General features: G+C 38.2%; 1 protein-coding gene across 2 annotated transcripts in view; it reads right to left on the minus strand.

Annotated features, from left to right (window-relative positions):
* LOC135479226 (protocadherin Fat 1-like) overlaps positions 1–18,416 on the minus strand; it is a 44,197-nt gene that overhangs the window by 16,186 nt on the left and 9,595 nt on the right. For both annotated transcript variants that reach the window (XM_064759023.1, XM_064759022.1), the window contains exon 2: positions 14,311–14,493. In XM_064759023.1, the coding sequence (XP_064615093.1) occupies positions 14,311–14,331 (21 nt within the window). In that variant the 5' untranslated portion in view covers positions 14,332–14,493. The remainder of the gene's footprint in view (positions 1–14,310; positions 14,494–18,416) is intronic.

Consider the following 18,416-nt stretch of genomic DNA (forward strand, 5'->3'; position numbering starts at 1 on the left):
AAACCACCCAGAAATCAGATAATTTCACAAGCGTTACGATAGGATATACCAGATCTTCAGACATCGGTTAATCTGGATTAGGATTTCCCCCTATGGGCAATGGCATGGGATTGCAAATCCGCCCGATGTAACTTCCTCTCCATTTAAAACTCCAATTCTACATACGCTACAAGTTTGGCCTATCTTGTACATGGAATCCGGTGTTAAACTGCATAATGTAACCAATCTCAGAATGTGAATATCAAAAGAAGGCCACATCCTACACTGTTTCTGACGTACATTTGCAATTAGTTATGATAGTTAGGATAACGTTCCAAGATCAAAAAACACGCATGTTGCTTGCTTTACAGGTAACATGACTTAACTGACACTTTTCATTTGCGCTTAATGCCTGATTGTCTGACTGACCGACTGGCTGTAAGAATGGAATTTGATTCAGAGGCACAGTCCCATTTTGAAGATGTGACTCATTATATGATTTGCCACTCAATGGAAAAACAACAACAATACGCTATTATATTATTTAGTCAGCTCGTATTATTGAGATAAATTAAAACCTATTATTCGTCACAAGCGCTAAGTAATCCCTGAATATGTACTAAAAGCATGGCATTATCTACCTCACGTGCCTGTTTTACCTGTGTAGTTATCACGCCCAGGCAGTAAGTATGGAAATTACCTGTAATAAACTCAGGTACTATACCAGGTAAATTAATTACCTACTGATCTATGTCACATGGTTTGTATAGGGTTGTCTGATGATCGATGATCGATCGTTGCCTTTTTTTTGTCCAGGTACAAGAATGGCATTGTAATACCTGAGCGGATATGATAAAGCCGGAAGTGAACTATTATACACCTGAACTGCCGGGTATTGGTGAAGATACATATGTATATAAATCAAACTATTTTTACTTTTTATCAACTTTGCTGTATTCCTTTTTAAAATCATTTTGCTCAAAACATGTAATTTTGGAATTTGTTTACGACAGCTGAATACACATTTTTTTCTACATTGCTGAATTTTTGACAAACACAAAGGAATTATACCAGCGATTAACAAGAGTACTCAGATGCAAGAATCAAGACTAAAGTACGTTTTATTTGGGCATTCCAGCGCAAAACACATCACACTCTTTTCTGAGTTGATTATAGTTTCTTTCCTTGTAAGTGTTTTGGCTCTGTACCCATGAAGAATTGAAATCAGATACATGGTCCGTAATATTCCTGCTTGCATCACACTTCCAGGGTATAATTTGTATCAATTTGCCTTTTACCCTTATCTATAATGATATGCCAAAAAACACTCGTGATCCGAACATTTCAGTTTGGACGAATTCATTTGTTATTCAGTGCTAAAGCACGAGATGCCCCGTCACTTGAACGGACGGAGGGACGATCAAAATACCCCTGGGGAATTATCAGACGGTTAAGAAGCGAGCTCAGCGCCATCCATCATGGATGACATTCACCACATATGAAGTTTGAGTACGGGCAAGATGAAGGCGCTAAAGGCAACGATTTTGATTAACGGCGGCAACAACTGAACCGAGGATTACAGTCCACAGATCCAACATTGTAGAAGCTGCAGTCTACTAGGTGGGCCGTGCAGAAGTTTTGGTATAGGAATGATGGCCCTGGATGACGAAGCTATCATAAGTTAAAATTTCGATCACTTTAATATTGTTATTTCTTTACGTAACAAGTTCAAAATATAGCTTGCCAAGGTAAATTCTCGGTAAGATACTAATTTCAGCTAAAATAATGAAAAAAGGAAGTTTGGTGAATGAAATTTTGAGTTAAGTCAAAGATCGGTTCATGATCCCGGGGCCTGGTATATTCAAGCGTAATATTATGTTTTCGAAAAGACTTGACCTCCCCCTCCCCCAAAAGAGTCCAAAACAGTCACAACACAAACGTTAAGATCAACATGCCATGGGGTTAGTTTTATAAGCAATATACAACGGTTTTGGTTACGGCCTTACGGCCATTGATCATTCCTGCATTTACGACTACGATTTGTAATCAAACGGGTGGCACATTTCACATGTACAAAAAAGAGGAATGGTCAATCCAGCTTGGACCTGAGTCGCCATTACACGGAAATAGGCACATGTACCTCACTGATGAGCTGATAAGTGGAGGAACTAGACTTAGAATCAGTGGATGACGGATTGCTAAAGTGAATGACTTAAATTAGATAGCATGTGAAGGGTCGCACTTCAAATATGGGATTGTTGATTTATTGTTTCTAAGGTGGATTGATTTTATTTCAGTTACTTCGACGATGATTTACTTCTCAGCAAATTTGATACGACAATTCGCAACTACAGAAATGTGTTGAATCCGCTATACCAGCAATGTGCTACTGGCACACAAACAAGCACAACAACAACATATGTTTATGGAGAGAAAAAGTACGCAATGAAGACACCTCATGAGGTTAACTTATTTCTTTTGCTTGTAAAAGTATAGTTTTACTATTGATGTCTTCTTTTCTGCCTACTGACTCCTGTGCGTTCTCAGTCTACAAAAGAATTAAACAGGTTACAAAGTGGGTCGCTGATCCCAGAGAAAAGAGCAGCAATATCAGCTGTTACAACGCGGAAAAAACAGCTGTCATATATGTGTAGATGACAAAGACCCGCATGACAATTAGTAAAGTGCTAAAAGATGGGGGGAAAGAAAGATTAAAAAGTCAAACAATTATAACGTAAAGTGTATTTTTATGTCTCATTCGGATGAGGCTTTTTGTTGTCTATCAAGTTGTAATTATCACGTATTCAACTTCAGAGAATAACTGCATGACAGAGTCTCTTAATGAAGCGAGGGGTGTTGAATTAGCCCAAGTATAGTGGACATCTGCGATTTAATTGTTCATTCCGGGCTGTTGAACTTCTGATGGATTCCCCTGCAGGCAAGGTTGAGTTATCTGCCCTTTACACGGACGATTGCACACCGCGGCCAGTTACGATGAAAGAAACAAGGGCAGGTAGACATAAGAAATTTACCAGTGATCAGGTAAACCTTGAATCTTGTGGGGGAAAAAACCAATTTGTCTTTTTAGGAGAAAACAAACCATTTTACCCAAATATCCAGAAAAACATGTAGCTCAAGATTTGGAAAGAGACATTCGGAAGGACATATGGTATGTGCTTGTACATAAAGACTTCTTTTGTAAGGTATAGCTGTAATTAACGCTAAACGTGTGTCAGGAAGCCTATTTATAAACAACCAGTACAGAAAAGAGGCGAAGGTAAACAATGAGCTACTCTGACACCCAACCCACTAGTAATGCAACAAAAAGGTGATTAATCCTGGGCGAGAAAAAAAAAATACCTGTGACATCAGAGCATGCATTTACCTTTGATTGGCATAATTTATGAAACATGTATTCAGTGATGCGTATAAATTATTTCAACGAGTCAGATAGTAATGATGTTATATTCAAAGCATATATCAGCAGCCTCATCCACATGATTAGTCCAGACATTACGTCAATTAAATTAGCTCTTTACCTGTATGTATACATCGCACAGGTAAACTAATGCTAATTAATACTTTTTGTTTCATATATGGATAGGTGTAATAAATTGCATAAGCATATGAGACTGTATAAACCCTGTGTTAATGGATTAACGCGTCTTCAGAAGATACCAGAAATCAATACAACTACTTATCTAATGAGATCATTCAGATCAAACTATTCCCTTTGAACAGTTTTCCTTAATTATACAGATTAAAGATACAAGGCTGTTCAAACTGTCTGAAAGAACGTGAAGTGTTTTTTTTTAAGCACTCTGCCAGATCTGGAACAGACACCCTTATATGAGCCAGGTTAAAGAACCAGGTTAAAGAGGTTAAACTGTGTCGGCACTGACTTTAAACTCGATCGTAAACCAATACAGTATATTATAACATCTAATCTGTGAAATAAAGGGCGAGTTATAAAGAGGCTTCTTGAGCTAAAACCACAATCTGTCGCTTAACGCATGTCTTGCAGCTGCAGAAATCCTCTATTGAAAACAACTAAGTTTAGAGTTTTAGATGTTTAAGTTGGATGAATCCAAATAAAATTCCTCACAGGTAAATGCTTGGAGTCAGAACTCAACCCTTTTCAGTCGGTGTTACAAATGCGTTTCATATCCTGAGGACATTCTCCTTAATTTGACCTTAATATTAATCATAATGTCGAGTGGGATATAAAAATAGCCACCGTTTGCCGAATATGCAAAATTCACTTGGGTTGCAAAAAAATCTTGGAAAAGATCACACATGTTTTTTGAAGTGCATGTAAAAGCTGTTACATTCTTCTTTAGGCTTTGGGAAGGAGCGGTTAAAAAAATATACGCGATAAAAGGAACGGAGGAAAAACTGTATGAGTAAATACAGGAATGAGAGACGGATGAATACTGCATTCAGTGCGCATGACTGGCATGCGTATTAGGGTATATTTTCAGTAACATCAAGAGAATATGTCTTGTTATTCGCGGCTATACTGAAGTCTACCAAATGACCCTTTGAGAAGAGGTGTTTATGACCTGGATGGTATTAATCAACAATACCGCATATAGGTACGATGAATAGCTCTCAAGGTTGGCTGATGCTGGAATGGAGGACATGGTATAATGCCCAAACATGAATCATATTCAATCATGCTACCTATTCTATTTTTTTCACCGGTCTACTCTGCACAAAAAGCTTTTCATGTCAAGATACAAACAGCCCTTCACAATTATCTTTTGAAATCTTCGCATCATTAAGCAAATCTTACGGGTCACCGATTTAATATGTCCTTAAAACATATTCGGGCACCATCGCGAATGCAAGATCCAGGATTATAACGAAGGTCTCCGATGACTGTTCTTGCTTTGGAACCAAGTGTTTCATTTGTAGACAGCCAGGACACGGTTGTTTTGCTGCGCAAAGAACAAACCTTTTCGGAACGGGTGTTATTAAGTGGAGATCGACACGCCTTGTGAATTTACATCAGACTTTGATACAATAGTACAATTTGGCAAAGGTCCGTGTACCTGTCCCAAGCGGAACCATTATACGTTGTGGCCTAAAGTACGTGTCACTAACTGAATAGCCCAGCCATTAGGGTGGTTAAATCTAAAAGCTAGATATCTAAGTTCATTTCCCAGGTTGTTGTATGTCATTTGTGCCTGTTATCGGAAAATCTAAAACAAACTGAAAGATATTCTCACCTTTTCTTCAGATCGTATATAGTGAAAACTCAAGAAAATGTGGACGACTGGAAATATCTATGCTTTTCTTCGAGCGCTCTATCTCTCTTCATCTTCCCACTGGCAGTGGCCTTTAACTTTCGGCTGTTTTGGTAAAAATACTTAACTTCAACCTATCAAATTTAAGGTGTAAAACTCTTGGCACCGTTATCACCCGTGAGGCCATTCTTGTGGCGTACAAAATATTAGCGTCCCAAATCTAAATTTGATTTATTCGTAAGTTTCTTAACTTTATAAACTACACTTGATTCATCAACCAACACATGGATGCCACAGTCGCATGATCTTGGCCTCAGAGCACTCGCGGATGTGACCCGGAAGCGATAGCAACGAGGTAAGAATTGTCGTAGAGCCAGATGATGAAACATCGCCTTCTGTTGACAAAACGTGAGGAAGGAAACGTTGTGTCACGGGTTAACCATAAGGGCACGCGAGTCGAGTGCTGCGTAAACTCGAAACACTAGAGAATGTCAGCTGAATCTTTTGGACACCTACTCCTTTGTGACCTGCCGTACTGACAAACATGGCACGATTCAGCCCTAAGTTCATGACACAAACACCAACTTCCGGCACTGAACTGCCATGCTGAGCTATCAGACATGCGCAGGCCATAGGTCACAATTACCAAAAGAAAAAGTAAACAATCTAGAAAAATTGTTTCTATGTCTGTTGACATAAGGTTTCTAACAGTCCACCATCAAAACGAAATACTATTTACTAGTCTGTTCAGGTCATTGATGAAATGTTAACGGCTTTAAAGCTACTTGACATCGTAATAAAGTACAGCGCTACCACCTGAATTCATGAAAACCAGAAATTTATTTTATGCCATTGTTGTTTTGTTTTCTTTTCAGAAAATTGCTTTATTTCCGAAATTAATGTCAGTTATTTTCGGGAAAGAATCCTGCATTGCTCGGTTTTATACAATAGCCACAAAGTGTTGAAACCATGGAAACCCGCCTATGGATTCCAACGCAAAAGCTTATGTTCGGAGCAGAAGTCACCTTGACAAAGCCACTACCCAAATACCTGGTAACACTTGCTATCGTTGCCTTCAACAAAAAGTAAGGGGAAAAAACACGAGAAAACGTCGAGAGTTTAAAATGCTTACAAAGATTACGTAGTGTATTCGAGCAAAGTGATGTAAAATTCTGGTCCACGGAAACCCTTTGCACTTTATGTAAGCAACGTCGACAGCAAGAAATACTACAGTGAAGAAAGCGGACGTCACCATGTACCAGGGCTCATGTTATCTAGTGAATTCTGAGTGGCTCACTTTTTATAAGACGCATTGTGGGAGTTGTCATACCCCTTCATGTCAAAAGTGCAAAAGCCAAACCAAAATTCGAATGAACAGAACAGGTATGGCGCTGTGAGATGGAACGATTACAAACAACACAAGAAAAGGGGTATGATGGTTAGGTTTTGATGTTTGAAACCGAATCCGTTACTTTACACATCACAGCCTCCATATTATATTACATATTATTATCATAACATTTTGTCTGAATGAAGGATACTAGTATGAGTTAAATAGGCCTACATACAAGAGGGTGAATGAGAGGTCTCATTTCACGGACACAAGTCACTGACTGCGTATCAGCTCATTGAAATGTTTGACAGACAGTCTCACTTACGGATTTATGAAATGCAAAGCCTAATCATGTAAATAAAATACAGTCACTCCATCATTTCCAATGTCATCATAAGTAGACTGACTTGTATTTTGGAGTTAGATTTAAAGAACAGCTCATTTACTTTTGCTATGAGTAAAAACAAGAATGCGTGACCTATACCACTGTATTTCTGGATGTCGCTCGATAGCTTTTGAAGATGTCTATATGGTGGAACAAGGTCGCTGCCTGGTTAATTAGTTTGGATATTTAAAGTAAAAGAAAACTAAAATATGAAGTAAGTTTCATCATACAGACAACTGAAAACTATGCGTAAAAATGTTCTTTTTTAAGGTTTGGAAGAGTGTTGAAAGGCATTCAAATATTTGAATACTGTGGCGGTTTTTATGGGCCATACTGACGTTATCTAGGTCACATCAACTTTTTTCCTGATGAAGGAAGGACTTTTTGAGAACATTGCTTTAATCTTTTACTTATGAGCAAAAAGAGTTATTACAACATTCAGTGTCGTGATTAGAGTTGGAAAATATTCCTGTGACGCCGAGTTCCTAAACTCTGATAGTATGGCCTATCAAGCGAACTCCAGAATTCAAACGTTTGAAAGCCTTTAACTCTCTTCACAAAAATCTTTAAAAAAAAAACAAAAAAAAAAAACAAAAGTATATTTATGTATGATTCTAAGTGGTCTATTTAAATTGTCTTTTCTTTTAAATTTTGTTTCACATTATGTTTAACCTGGAAAACTGGACAAAATCTTGCCAGGCGTCGAAATAGAAATTCGTATACCAGTTGTCAATATAAAAGAATTACAGCATACAGAAGAAAACCAGAACAACGATAACACTGTAACAGTTAGCAAATGGTGGAGAAATTCCAAAACTTATCAATTTACCAGTTTTATTCTAACTGTTCATGTAAATGATTAAATAGTAGCGAATTCCACGCCCCCTATCGCCATGGCTTAAGCAAAATGGATAAAAAAAAAGCAGCGATGTTACCTGAATTTATATTAGAGATCACCGGTTTAGAATTACTCAAAATGATGTGTTGTGATCATGTTTAATAAATAATAACATGTAAAGACCCGTTTCCAATAGCTTTCAACACAAACGACCAAAGGACTGCATAATAAAGTGTACAATTATTTGAAAAAAAGAAATTAGGACGGAAAGAAAAGCAGTCCACAGATAACAATGAAGTCCGGAAGCGACTGTGCTCTTTCTTTTCGCAACACTTTGCCTTTAACTGATTCACAAAACAATCGCGGGATCAAGGCATTGACATTTTTATCAGTGCATTGTCCAATAAGCACCCAGGTGAGTGTATAATGGATTCAATTTAAATTCCTGGAATACAAGAGCAGGTAAATATACAGTCGATGATCGATAGACTGCTTGATTGATTGATTGATTGTCCATTGCACACGCCTCTGTATTGTTAAGATCGCTGTGTAGCATCCAATGGCTCGACAAAACCCATCGACAGAAAATTACGACAGAAAATGTTTGGTGGTCTTGTAAGGCCAGAAATGCCGCGGGCGATGGAATTGCATGAAACGGATAATTGCATGGTAAAAGCAGACGAATTCCTAGAGCGATACTATCGTATGACCCGAAGGCGGTAATTACTCGGAGATTTCATAAAGACACGGCCCCAGGTTTGGTATCAGATGGTTTTTGGCGTGAATGGCGTTCCATCACGTCACAGAGTAATTAAGGCATCTTGATCATGATACAGACGGGAGTTATTTACACCGCTAACAAAAATGCAATCAATGGACAAAAGGCATCGAGGCATCCTGACTCAAGCTAGCGAAATCCCCACCAAATTAGTCCAAGAGCGTTTAAGATTACACACGTAGAGACTTGTTGGTTTTTACATCGCAGCCATGCTTGGCAAAAGCTTTCTAGACAGGTGTTGACTAGTTAGATTTTAAATTATTGATACAAAAGATTGAACGCGCGTCAAGAATCAATCCCACCCAGTAATGAGAGAGAGTGTTCCGGGATGTCTTTTGCCCAACTGTTTTACTGTGGAGACACGTGCATGTTTGACATAACCCAGCTCTCCTGCCACTGAGTCGCAGAACCCGCCGTATGTCAACAGACCGGAAATTGCACACAGGACCTGGCTTTGTTGCTTTACTCACCACAACACAGAGCCTCAGTTCCCAGCATGCAAACATCCGCATGGCGAGTATCACATGCCGACAGAGGGCGAACATTTCAACCCTTGTCGTTGATGTTTGTGTTACAACAGTAATCATCAAAGTGCGGATTTAGCGGTTGAATGATGCGGAATTCCCCATAGTGTAACAGGAGCGAAACAAACAAATAAACAAATGTATGTCTGCATAAGTACAGATATACAGGTAGTAAAGACATGAAGAGCAGGTCAAATTTAATCATAACTGTACACTTATTAATTTAATATGTTTCAATCTGTTTAATGAGGAATTTTGACTTATGGTTCACGCGATGCAGTGCTTCAAAATACAATGCAAATGACTACATTCTACTACGTTCTAAAACTTGCAAATGTCACTTCAAAGTGAAAAGAAAGAATCTACGCTGTGCATGATTCCAAAAGGTTTTTTTGGAAACTGGAACAACCAGTGCATTCTTTGAAGAACACGGGATTAACAAGGCCCCGAACTGCAGGCTGGAATTGACCAAGTCGCTAACAAGGAAATGTGTGTGTTTTTCTGAAGTGTAAATGTGTGTGGGGGGGGGTTGGGGGGGTTGGGGGGGGGGTACGGGGCGTGGAAAAGAAGACTACAGAGATGCTTAATTCTCGGAGATTGTCTCATGAGTAAGTTGTACAAAAACATCATTTTCTCCGGTCAGCTGAGCACCAACACGGCCACAGATCTCTGATACACACAACCACAGCTATTTGTCCGCTAAATGAAATCCTTGGAATTCCTTTATAGGCACAGTGTTGTAACCGGGTGGAATTCTGAATCAGTCTCCACCATTGTCACGATGTGGACACTGGAAACATTGCGCTGAAGTCATTTTATTTCCGCTTGACAGAAACTTTTTTCCTTTAGTTGGGGCCGGCTAGCTCTTTTGCTAGATTGACACGTGAGATAAAAGTTGAGTTTGTGATTGTTTACCTGTAGAACACGCGCGAGGTGTTACCTGTCGGATAGGACATGTGTAAGTTCTGTCAGTGTGCTCAATGGCATCCAAGTGTTAATTTTCCCCTGGAAGAATATCTTTATGCTTCATTAACAGCTGTGATTGGCCAATGATTCTGCTCATGTGCTAAACCAACAATAGCCCGGAATGTCCCTTGCACTTTTTGTACGTTGGTGTAATGTTGTCCTCCTCCACCCGCCTACAAGCCAGTTATTGTCCAGTCCGACACCAAACTCTGTATGTATTTTCCATGTGTTAGATAACCGGAAGTTACACCTAGGTGACTATTTTTTTTAAAATTCAGGTGTATATGAAGTACAAAACACTTACTCCGAAAGTAGGCCATACCTAAAACCTGGATTATACTGGCACAGTAGTACGGAAAGTGCACATGCACAGTTAAACATAATGTGTTTGCATTGCGATTCTAAATTTCATTACAAGACCCTGGTAGACCTAAGACATGTTTAAAATTAAAAGTAATACGAGATATTCAGAGAGGGCCGTCAGGTTAAAGGAACTTTTCATCCTGACTTTGATACATTATGACATTTGCATTTTAAGGTGACGAACATTTCTGATTTTTTCCCGGTTTTATTTATTTGACCGCGGCGGCCAGCATTAGTTTAGTATACTGATCTGTCTGTTACAGACAGGCGTTAATTTCAGACCGTTTCTCGATGTAGTATAATAGGACTGGTCGTCAACATGTGGTCATTGTCAATTTGGGTATCGAGCGGAGCAGACTTTCGGCTGTACACATAATAAACTTAAATAACTTAAATAAACTTTACCGGACGGTAAAGAGACGCCATTGTTTTGGATGGGAGGTCCTGACTAGTCAACATGACTTCCTGTTTGATGTCACGGCGCATGCGTCAGTCTGACACCCGGTTTTGACCAGGTTAAAGATGCCTGTTGTTTGTGGTTCCCAAAGTTTATGTTTAACTCCGGCTCATACGTTTACCTTGTTCCACCGACACCAGTCATTGATTGACAAAGGTTTCGCGCTTGCTTGAACGCTACATTATGTATGGAGTAGGCTACACTAGGATATTAATCAGTACGGGTAAACTTGCCGCCTTCATATTGAGTATCACAAGTTCATTAACTCCAGCCTTCTGGCGAGAAAATCAACACACGCAATACTTATAAATATTGAATGTATATTTATTAATTACATCATATTACTTCATTCTATATATCTTTTTAAAAATCTTTTCACCTGACGTTTTTAACATTTGACCCCCAATTAACAACGCATGATGACATATACACAAATTTCATCATTTAGTTTTTTTAAATATCAATTTTGCAAGTTTTCTGTGAGAAGTTATCAGTATTTGGCCTTGTCAAGCGCCATGAATTTAGATACACACTGCTGCAAAATACATTAAATACACTCACTGTTGCAAATCACCATTTCGTCTCAATTTGTAAAGGTATTTGTTTTTAATGAATGAGTTTAATAGAAGAAACATAAAAATTATGGATCATTCTGATGACGGTGCAGTTTCATAATCAACATAGTATTTAGAAACGGTCATGGCTGATTAAGTAGATAACCTCTTATGTTTAAGTGACCAGTTATGAAACGAAATGCGATGTGTGACGTATGTCTACACCTGTAGAAGATTTGGTTATGTTATATTTATTTATTTATTTGATTGGTGTTTTACCCCGTACTCAAGAATATTTCACTTAAACGACGGCGGCCAGCGGTTATGTTATACACAGATCAGCTAAGAACATGTCATAGATGTACATATTCAAAACAAAACATACTGAAACCGTATCTCAAGGGTCTTTCGCATATGACGAATTGTTTCCTTGGTTGAATATATTCAAGCTAACTATAATGAACTGTATATGATTAAAGAGTAATTGTGAATCGCTAGGTAAGTTTAAAGTTTTGATCGGTGTGCTACACCCTCTATTCAGCTACAGAAGAACATCAGTTGCAGTTGTAGGCCTACATTCTAGTCTAATAATGACGTCAGAATCACATGGGCACAGAGATCTTTGTCACGATACCCTATTTTGCACCTTTCGGGACACGTCCTCAAGGCAGCGTTCGTGTTCTCTTGTTGCGCAGTATTCGTTATATCGAGTTATATCGAAAAGAACAAAACGAAATCAGATTAAGGCCTACAGTTCATTACGTGGGTGGGCTTAAGTTCAAAAATTACTCACACGTGATCGAGCTATATGTCAGTCAATTATAACACGGGCTCCCATGTGGCTAACAGTAGGTTACGAATTAATGAATGAGATCAAAGGATACCGCTATGTCATTAGATTACATGTGTTTACAGGTGATGTAATCCGCCGTCCATAAGGCTTCTGGAAGCTGATATGTTGGCGTGTAGGGATAGAAATATGGGGTCATTTCATGAGATAGTGATTAACTTACACAAAACATTACATCGTCACCACCAATCACCGATGAAGAACTTGTAAAGAAGCGTAGATAGCTTATTTGACAACATTATGGTTGTATCATAGAATAACACTGCTTATAAGCTTTAAAGCGGTAAATACAATTTGCAAATATTGCAAGAAGTGATAAAATGATGCTAAGGCCAATGCGAATGTCTCCAACTGTAACATAAGGGGAACTATTGTCTATAGGTATATCTTGCTATCTGGACACATTCTGTTTATTATATAAAAAGAAGGCGGTAATGTGTCATCCTACAAATACAATAGATAATTCTTGATACAAATAAATAACTTAAAATGATCTAACTAAAATGATAAAAGAGGTAAAATTCGTAATTTTTTGTATTCATTGTATCTTTGCATAGAAGATAATAAAACTAGACAGGAGCTAAGAAGCAGATTGGGTTTAATACTACAGTTTAATCCCTAATCCCATACCACCGGTCGTTTATCACAGAACATAGATTAAACTAGGCACATGTAAATACTTAATCCTATTCACTAGGCTGGTGTCAAATGATGGCTGGCATTGTGCAGCAAGGTGTCAGTTGGAAAGGATTAACGATTAACTTCATCGGATTAAGACATATTGATAAAATTTGCCTGCATCGCTAACGGTCTTTTGAAACGTTTAAAAAGACAACTACAGGCCACTGGGCCATATGCGCGGGTATCAGCCTACCAGGTGAAGGTAACATGGGTACTTTTCCCCTCAGGGCAGCCAAAATAGAGGCATGTTTATCTTTTTGCACCCCCCGCGATTTCAAAGACACCGCGTAAAACACATGTCGCACGAGGATCTGCTAAAGTCCAACGTTTTGATTATGCCCTTGACAGTTGCTTGCATGTCCACGTATGGATACGTTGTACGACTATTTTATTATGCAAATTATTCTTATTATTTTGTATTATACAGTACAAAATAAAATACAAATGATTTACTAGATACCAATGGGTAAATATCAATATATAAGTAAAGATCAATTTTCCTAAAGCAGTTAGTTTTAAGGTATATATCGCATTACACGCCTGTAACTAACAGATATTGCTCACTGTGTAGTAATACCATTGAACGCTTGAATTAGTTCCAAAGAACTCAAACTTAATTCTCCATTATTTGCCAATCAGTTTTAAGTATTTCCATCAAATTTGCCACTAGTGCAATCACACAAGACATAATTCATTTCGCGTTAAGTGTCTTCTACACTATATCTCATTGGTGCACGCACATTTGTTTCAGTGAATTTACAAAGCAGTCAAAGTGTTCCACCGATATCGCTATACACCGAGAATCACACATTACAGAGGGCTTTCGTAATGTTCCATCACCATCATGAATGGAACACAACTGTCTATATATTCAACTTGTCAACAAGAACCAGATTCAATATCGGAAACAAGGACACATGTTTGAAAACTATTAAAGGAAACATTAGACTGCGTCTGTTATAGATTGTTACAAGTATTTGTTCCACAATATTGTTGATTTTAATATTAACGAAAGTATAATGTAAAAGAAAGGGAAATATTGTTTAGGTGATAAGGAGAGCAGTGTAAAGACAGTAGCGAGGACGCTATCCATTAAAGAAAACGTCTGGTCTATTTACCTATGACCAAAATAAACTGACAACTTTAACTTCAGCAATTCATGTGGAAGAGTATTCAAGCCTGCTTTACTAAGCTGGCCGTAATAGTTGATCTATAACAGTACATCGACCGGCTCTTTGAAAACAGCTAAATAACGGAAAGTGAAAAAAAGCATCATATAAGTCCCTTAAAGTCCTTAAAGGTGAAAACCAGTATATCACAGATTTAACAAATCGGATAACACAAAAGGCTTACCTGAGAAGAAAAAGCAATCATGTACAGGTAGACAGGTAGATTCCGAATAATCTTGTAAGATTACTGCCACAGATAAGTTTCAGTGTCCAGACTCTGGAGGTACTCTTTGGAGTTCAACAGGAAATCAGTGAATGTCTAATTGTTTGTGTTGGGTATGTTAAGCGCTTGGTCGATATGACATACCTGGAAGAAAACAAACAAGTATAAGTAAATTAACTAGGCGTATATAATCAATCCAGACTCGAGACGGGTGGGTATGATGTGTGAACACGCATGTAAACAGTAATATACGACGAACTTTTAGTTTCATACGGTGACATGTGCGAACTGTGGCTCGCTCCCTTTGTTGATTATGTAACAACCCGGATGACTGGCTGGTGATCTGATATTAACCCAATGCAAAATACATCAAAGCTTTAATAATTGGTTGAAATTCGGGAGTAGTGAAACATATATTAAACATGCATACCAAAAGTAAAGTACTTCGGCACGTCTACTCAATGAGTACACGCGACTTAATTCAAAAGCTTGGAAACGTTCCAAACTAAAAAACGATGCGTGCGCCCTGGGCCAGACAAATTTGCACAAGAATGGGAGTATGTGGCGTGAGAGCGATCATACAATCATGGCCTTATGTCACTGCATATCGGATCGTAATCAATCCCACGGCCTGTGTAGGTATGTCAATGCTATATATTCTACAGGATATAGGCCCACATACATACACTGCACGCTACCCACTTCCACGATGGCAGGTTTATCAAGGCAATTGATACCGTAAACATAGCATACGTTGGCTTCTAACACATTCGCATTCATGGATTTTTATTTTTAAGAGCCTGAAGTATCTTTCCAAAGCGTATAAAACAGAACTCTTAAAACAAGTTTGTTACTGTTAGCATACTGCAGGCAGCACGTTTTTTAAGTGAGATTTTCTTAGCCATAAAATAATCTATTTTACTATCACTCCAAAAAAAAATAGTCATCTGTAAGACAGATCTGATATGATATACGTCACACAAGAGATCCGAATAAACTTAACCCCAGTTAGGTAGTAGATACTGGTATCACAATATGAGGACTTTACACGCAAGTAGCTATGCCCCAAGTCAATTACAAATCTAATAATCACCATATTGCATTCCTGATCTGACTGGTGGGAATTTATATTTTTCGCATCCTTTCATTTTTCTTTTTTTTTTTGACATTTTTTTTCATCAGAACGACACATGTGCCAAACTGGTCAGTGGTCTGATTAGAACACTCATTAATAAAGACAGCTTGATACTGTTGAGTAGGATGGCGGAGCCGGAGATATCGACAAGGATGAAAGGAGATTTATTCCAGATGATACATACTGATGTGAGTCAACCAGCTTTGGAAAATCCACTTAACAGCTAAATTGAACACGGAATTACTGACGTTTGTATCGGCCTATATGACATACAAAGATATTTCCCTGGACACAAATGCCTCTACTACTATCAACTACCAAATATACGCATTATGTTACAAAGAGTATTCACAAATATATTGTGGCAACACAAGTAAGTAACGTGGAAAAAAGTAACTTTTCTCTAACGTGGATTGCGTCGTTATTTATTTTCATTGATTGTTTTTCAACGCCGTACTCAAGAACATTCCACTTTTAGGTGTAGCCGTAGAGAAAACCACCCGTGGCTTCATTGTTTAAAGACGGATCGGCTGTCATGAGGAAAACGCTTTTGACTATTGAGCTATCGAGATTCCCAGGAATGGCATTGCTGTAAATGTTCACTGTAGTCTTCGTACTTTTCCAGAGTATTGTAGCATTAAAGGTCCAATAGGAGCATGGAACATGTCGCGTTCAACAAATAGTGTGACCAATACATAAGAATAGTGATTCAACGGATCAGCGATTGAAAATGTGTAAAGCGGCGTTTTGAAGACAAACCACCAATTTCCCGTTCTAACATGTTTTCCGAACGAAATGCCAATGTGTGGTTAAATTCTTGTCATTCCAAAAACGCCAACCTTTATGAATATTGAAGGACAAATTATCATTTACGAAACAACACGAAGAAATCGGTGTGGACAGTAATACATTATAATGCGAACAATTTTCATGCAAATGTGCAACATCATCATAATACTTAAGTACAGTCACATAACATGTCATGGCAAGTGACTTAACCTTCTGTTGCACAATCCCATTTTGCCAGCAGAAGCAGTGTTCGACAAGAGTTGTTAGACTCAAGCATTTATATAGTGGCCTTGTCGATTACCTTTGTGCTCAGATGACACCTCTGTGCTACTCTACGAAAGTAGTCAGTGTTCTGATATAGAAGAGATGCTTGTCCACGTTGGCCGTTTAAATGGTCAATGTCCCTGTGCCCGACTGGAACATCGATACAAGGGTTGACCAAACAGAAGGATTTTTGGGCAGAAACGGACATCAATGAATAGGCTATTTCTAGCTTGAAGGTCACGAGCATTAAGGTCAAAATCTTCAGTTTAGATTCGTCCCTATTTGTCATAATTTTCCCTGTAAGCCAGCCAGTTGTTCCGTCATTAATTGAATAGCTAAAAATGTGTCATTGATGAAAACAAAACGCCTTGCTTCTGAAAAGTTTAGAAAGACTATTAGAAAAAAAAACAATACCTGGCATCTATGAAAGTAAATAAGTCTGCTAGTATTAGCAAAGTTTCTGTCATTTCGAGTAAGCTACAGAACGTCGCAAAGCTACTTTGGTGGTGTGATAACATTGAGGGCGCTTTTACAGAAGTGATGACGCGCTTGAGATCGAATCTGACAACAGTTCACAAATACAAACCATGACACAGTGAGAAGGTCAAGGGGGGACAGTCCATGGTTTCTGATATGTGCGTAACGATCGTGCAGTCCAATGACAGTCATCCTTCTGCGCAATACCGCTTCTGGCATTCAAACATTTAATTCTTACATGCACTGTTACAAGCCGTTTTAAGGCATTGTTTTTAAATTCTCAATGTAAAAATACTTTATTGGCCCAATATGAAATAGACATGCACTACCACCCATTTGTGGAACCAATCAGAGGCTTTCAACACACCACTATGGTGTAGATCTCTATGGTTTACTTGATGTTTCTTCACGTCTTGCCATTGTATGAGGATATTTTAGGAAGCCTTATTTAATCAGACCTGTGACCGAGAAAACCACCAGCTAAATCTTTATAGACACAGTTGGTGTGGTAATCCACAGTTGTTCAATAAAGACGAAGAAGATGATGTTTGGCTCTGTCCTAAGAAAATTACTTAATATCCGAAATAGTAGCATAGTACGTCGTCTCAACAAAGGCTAAGTTAAAAAATCTTTGTTTATGTTTATGTAACATTGAAAGAGAAAAGGGGTAAAACATGTCAAAAGGGCAAATAAAAATCACGCAATATCGCACTTAGCTATAGCGGATAATGGTGACAAGTAGCTTAATAAGGAAAACGTCATTACATAAGAACAAAAGAATCATTTGCGTTTACAAATAACCTGATATACAAAGTGCCCAAAACTTTTCTCAAGACTACCTGTTTTTTGTTTTTTCACACACACGCACAAAAAATAACCGTGGACAGGTGTGCCTTGAAACCATTGTCTGTTTCTGATAAGGTACAGGGAAGATAACAATAGCAAAGCATCCCACCAGAATCAAAGCTATTTCAGGTAACGCAGAGGTATGTTATAAGAGGCAATCTTGGATAACACCACTTCTGAACTAAACGTGGGATACACGGGCAATGGTATATATGTATGAAATGACAGAACGGGCATACCATACCGTATATATCAGATGAGAAAACCTGCATATAGAAGCAATCGTTTGTGAATCTATATATATGTACATATAGATAGATATAGATATACTTGAGGGTGTAAATGCTAATGCATGTGAGAAACATACAGGTAGATAACACGTCATTTGCTCACCTGGAAGCTGTACATCCGATAAATTAACATAAACCTTTGTTTTTCAGACTTCATTTGTCTATAAATAGCAGGTTCAAAATTCCACTGCTTTGAGATACTATTTACAGATTGGTTTGGTACTCCAGTATTTTTCCTTTGATGTTCATTGTCAAACACAGGGTTT

Source organism: Liolophura sinensis, chromosome 12 (assembly GCF_032854445.1).
Source record: "Liolophura sinensis isolate JHLJ2023 chromosome 12, CUHK_Ljap_v2, whole genome shotgun sequence".
In the NCBI taxonomy this organism is placed as follows: Eukaryota; Metazoa; Mollusca; class Polyplacophora; order Chitonida; family Chitonidae; genus Liolophura; species Liolophura sinensis.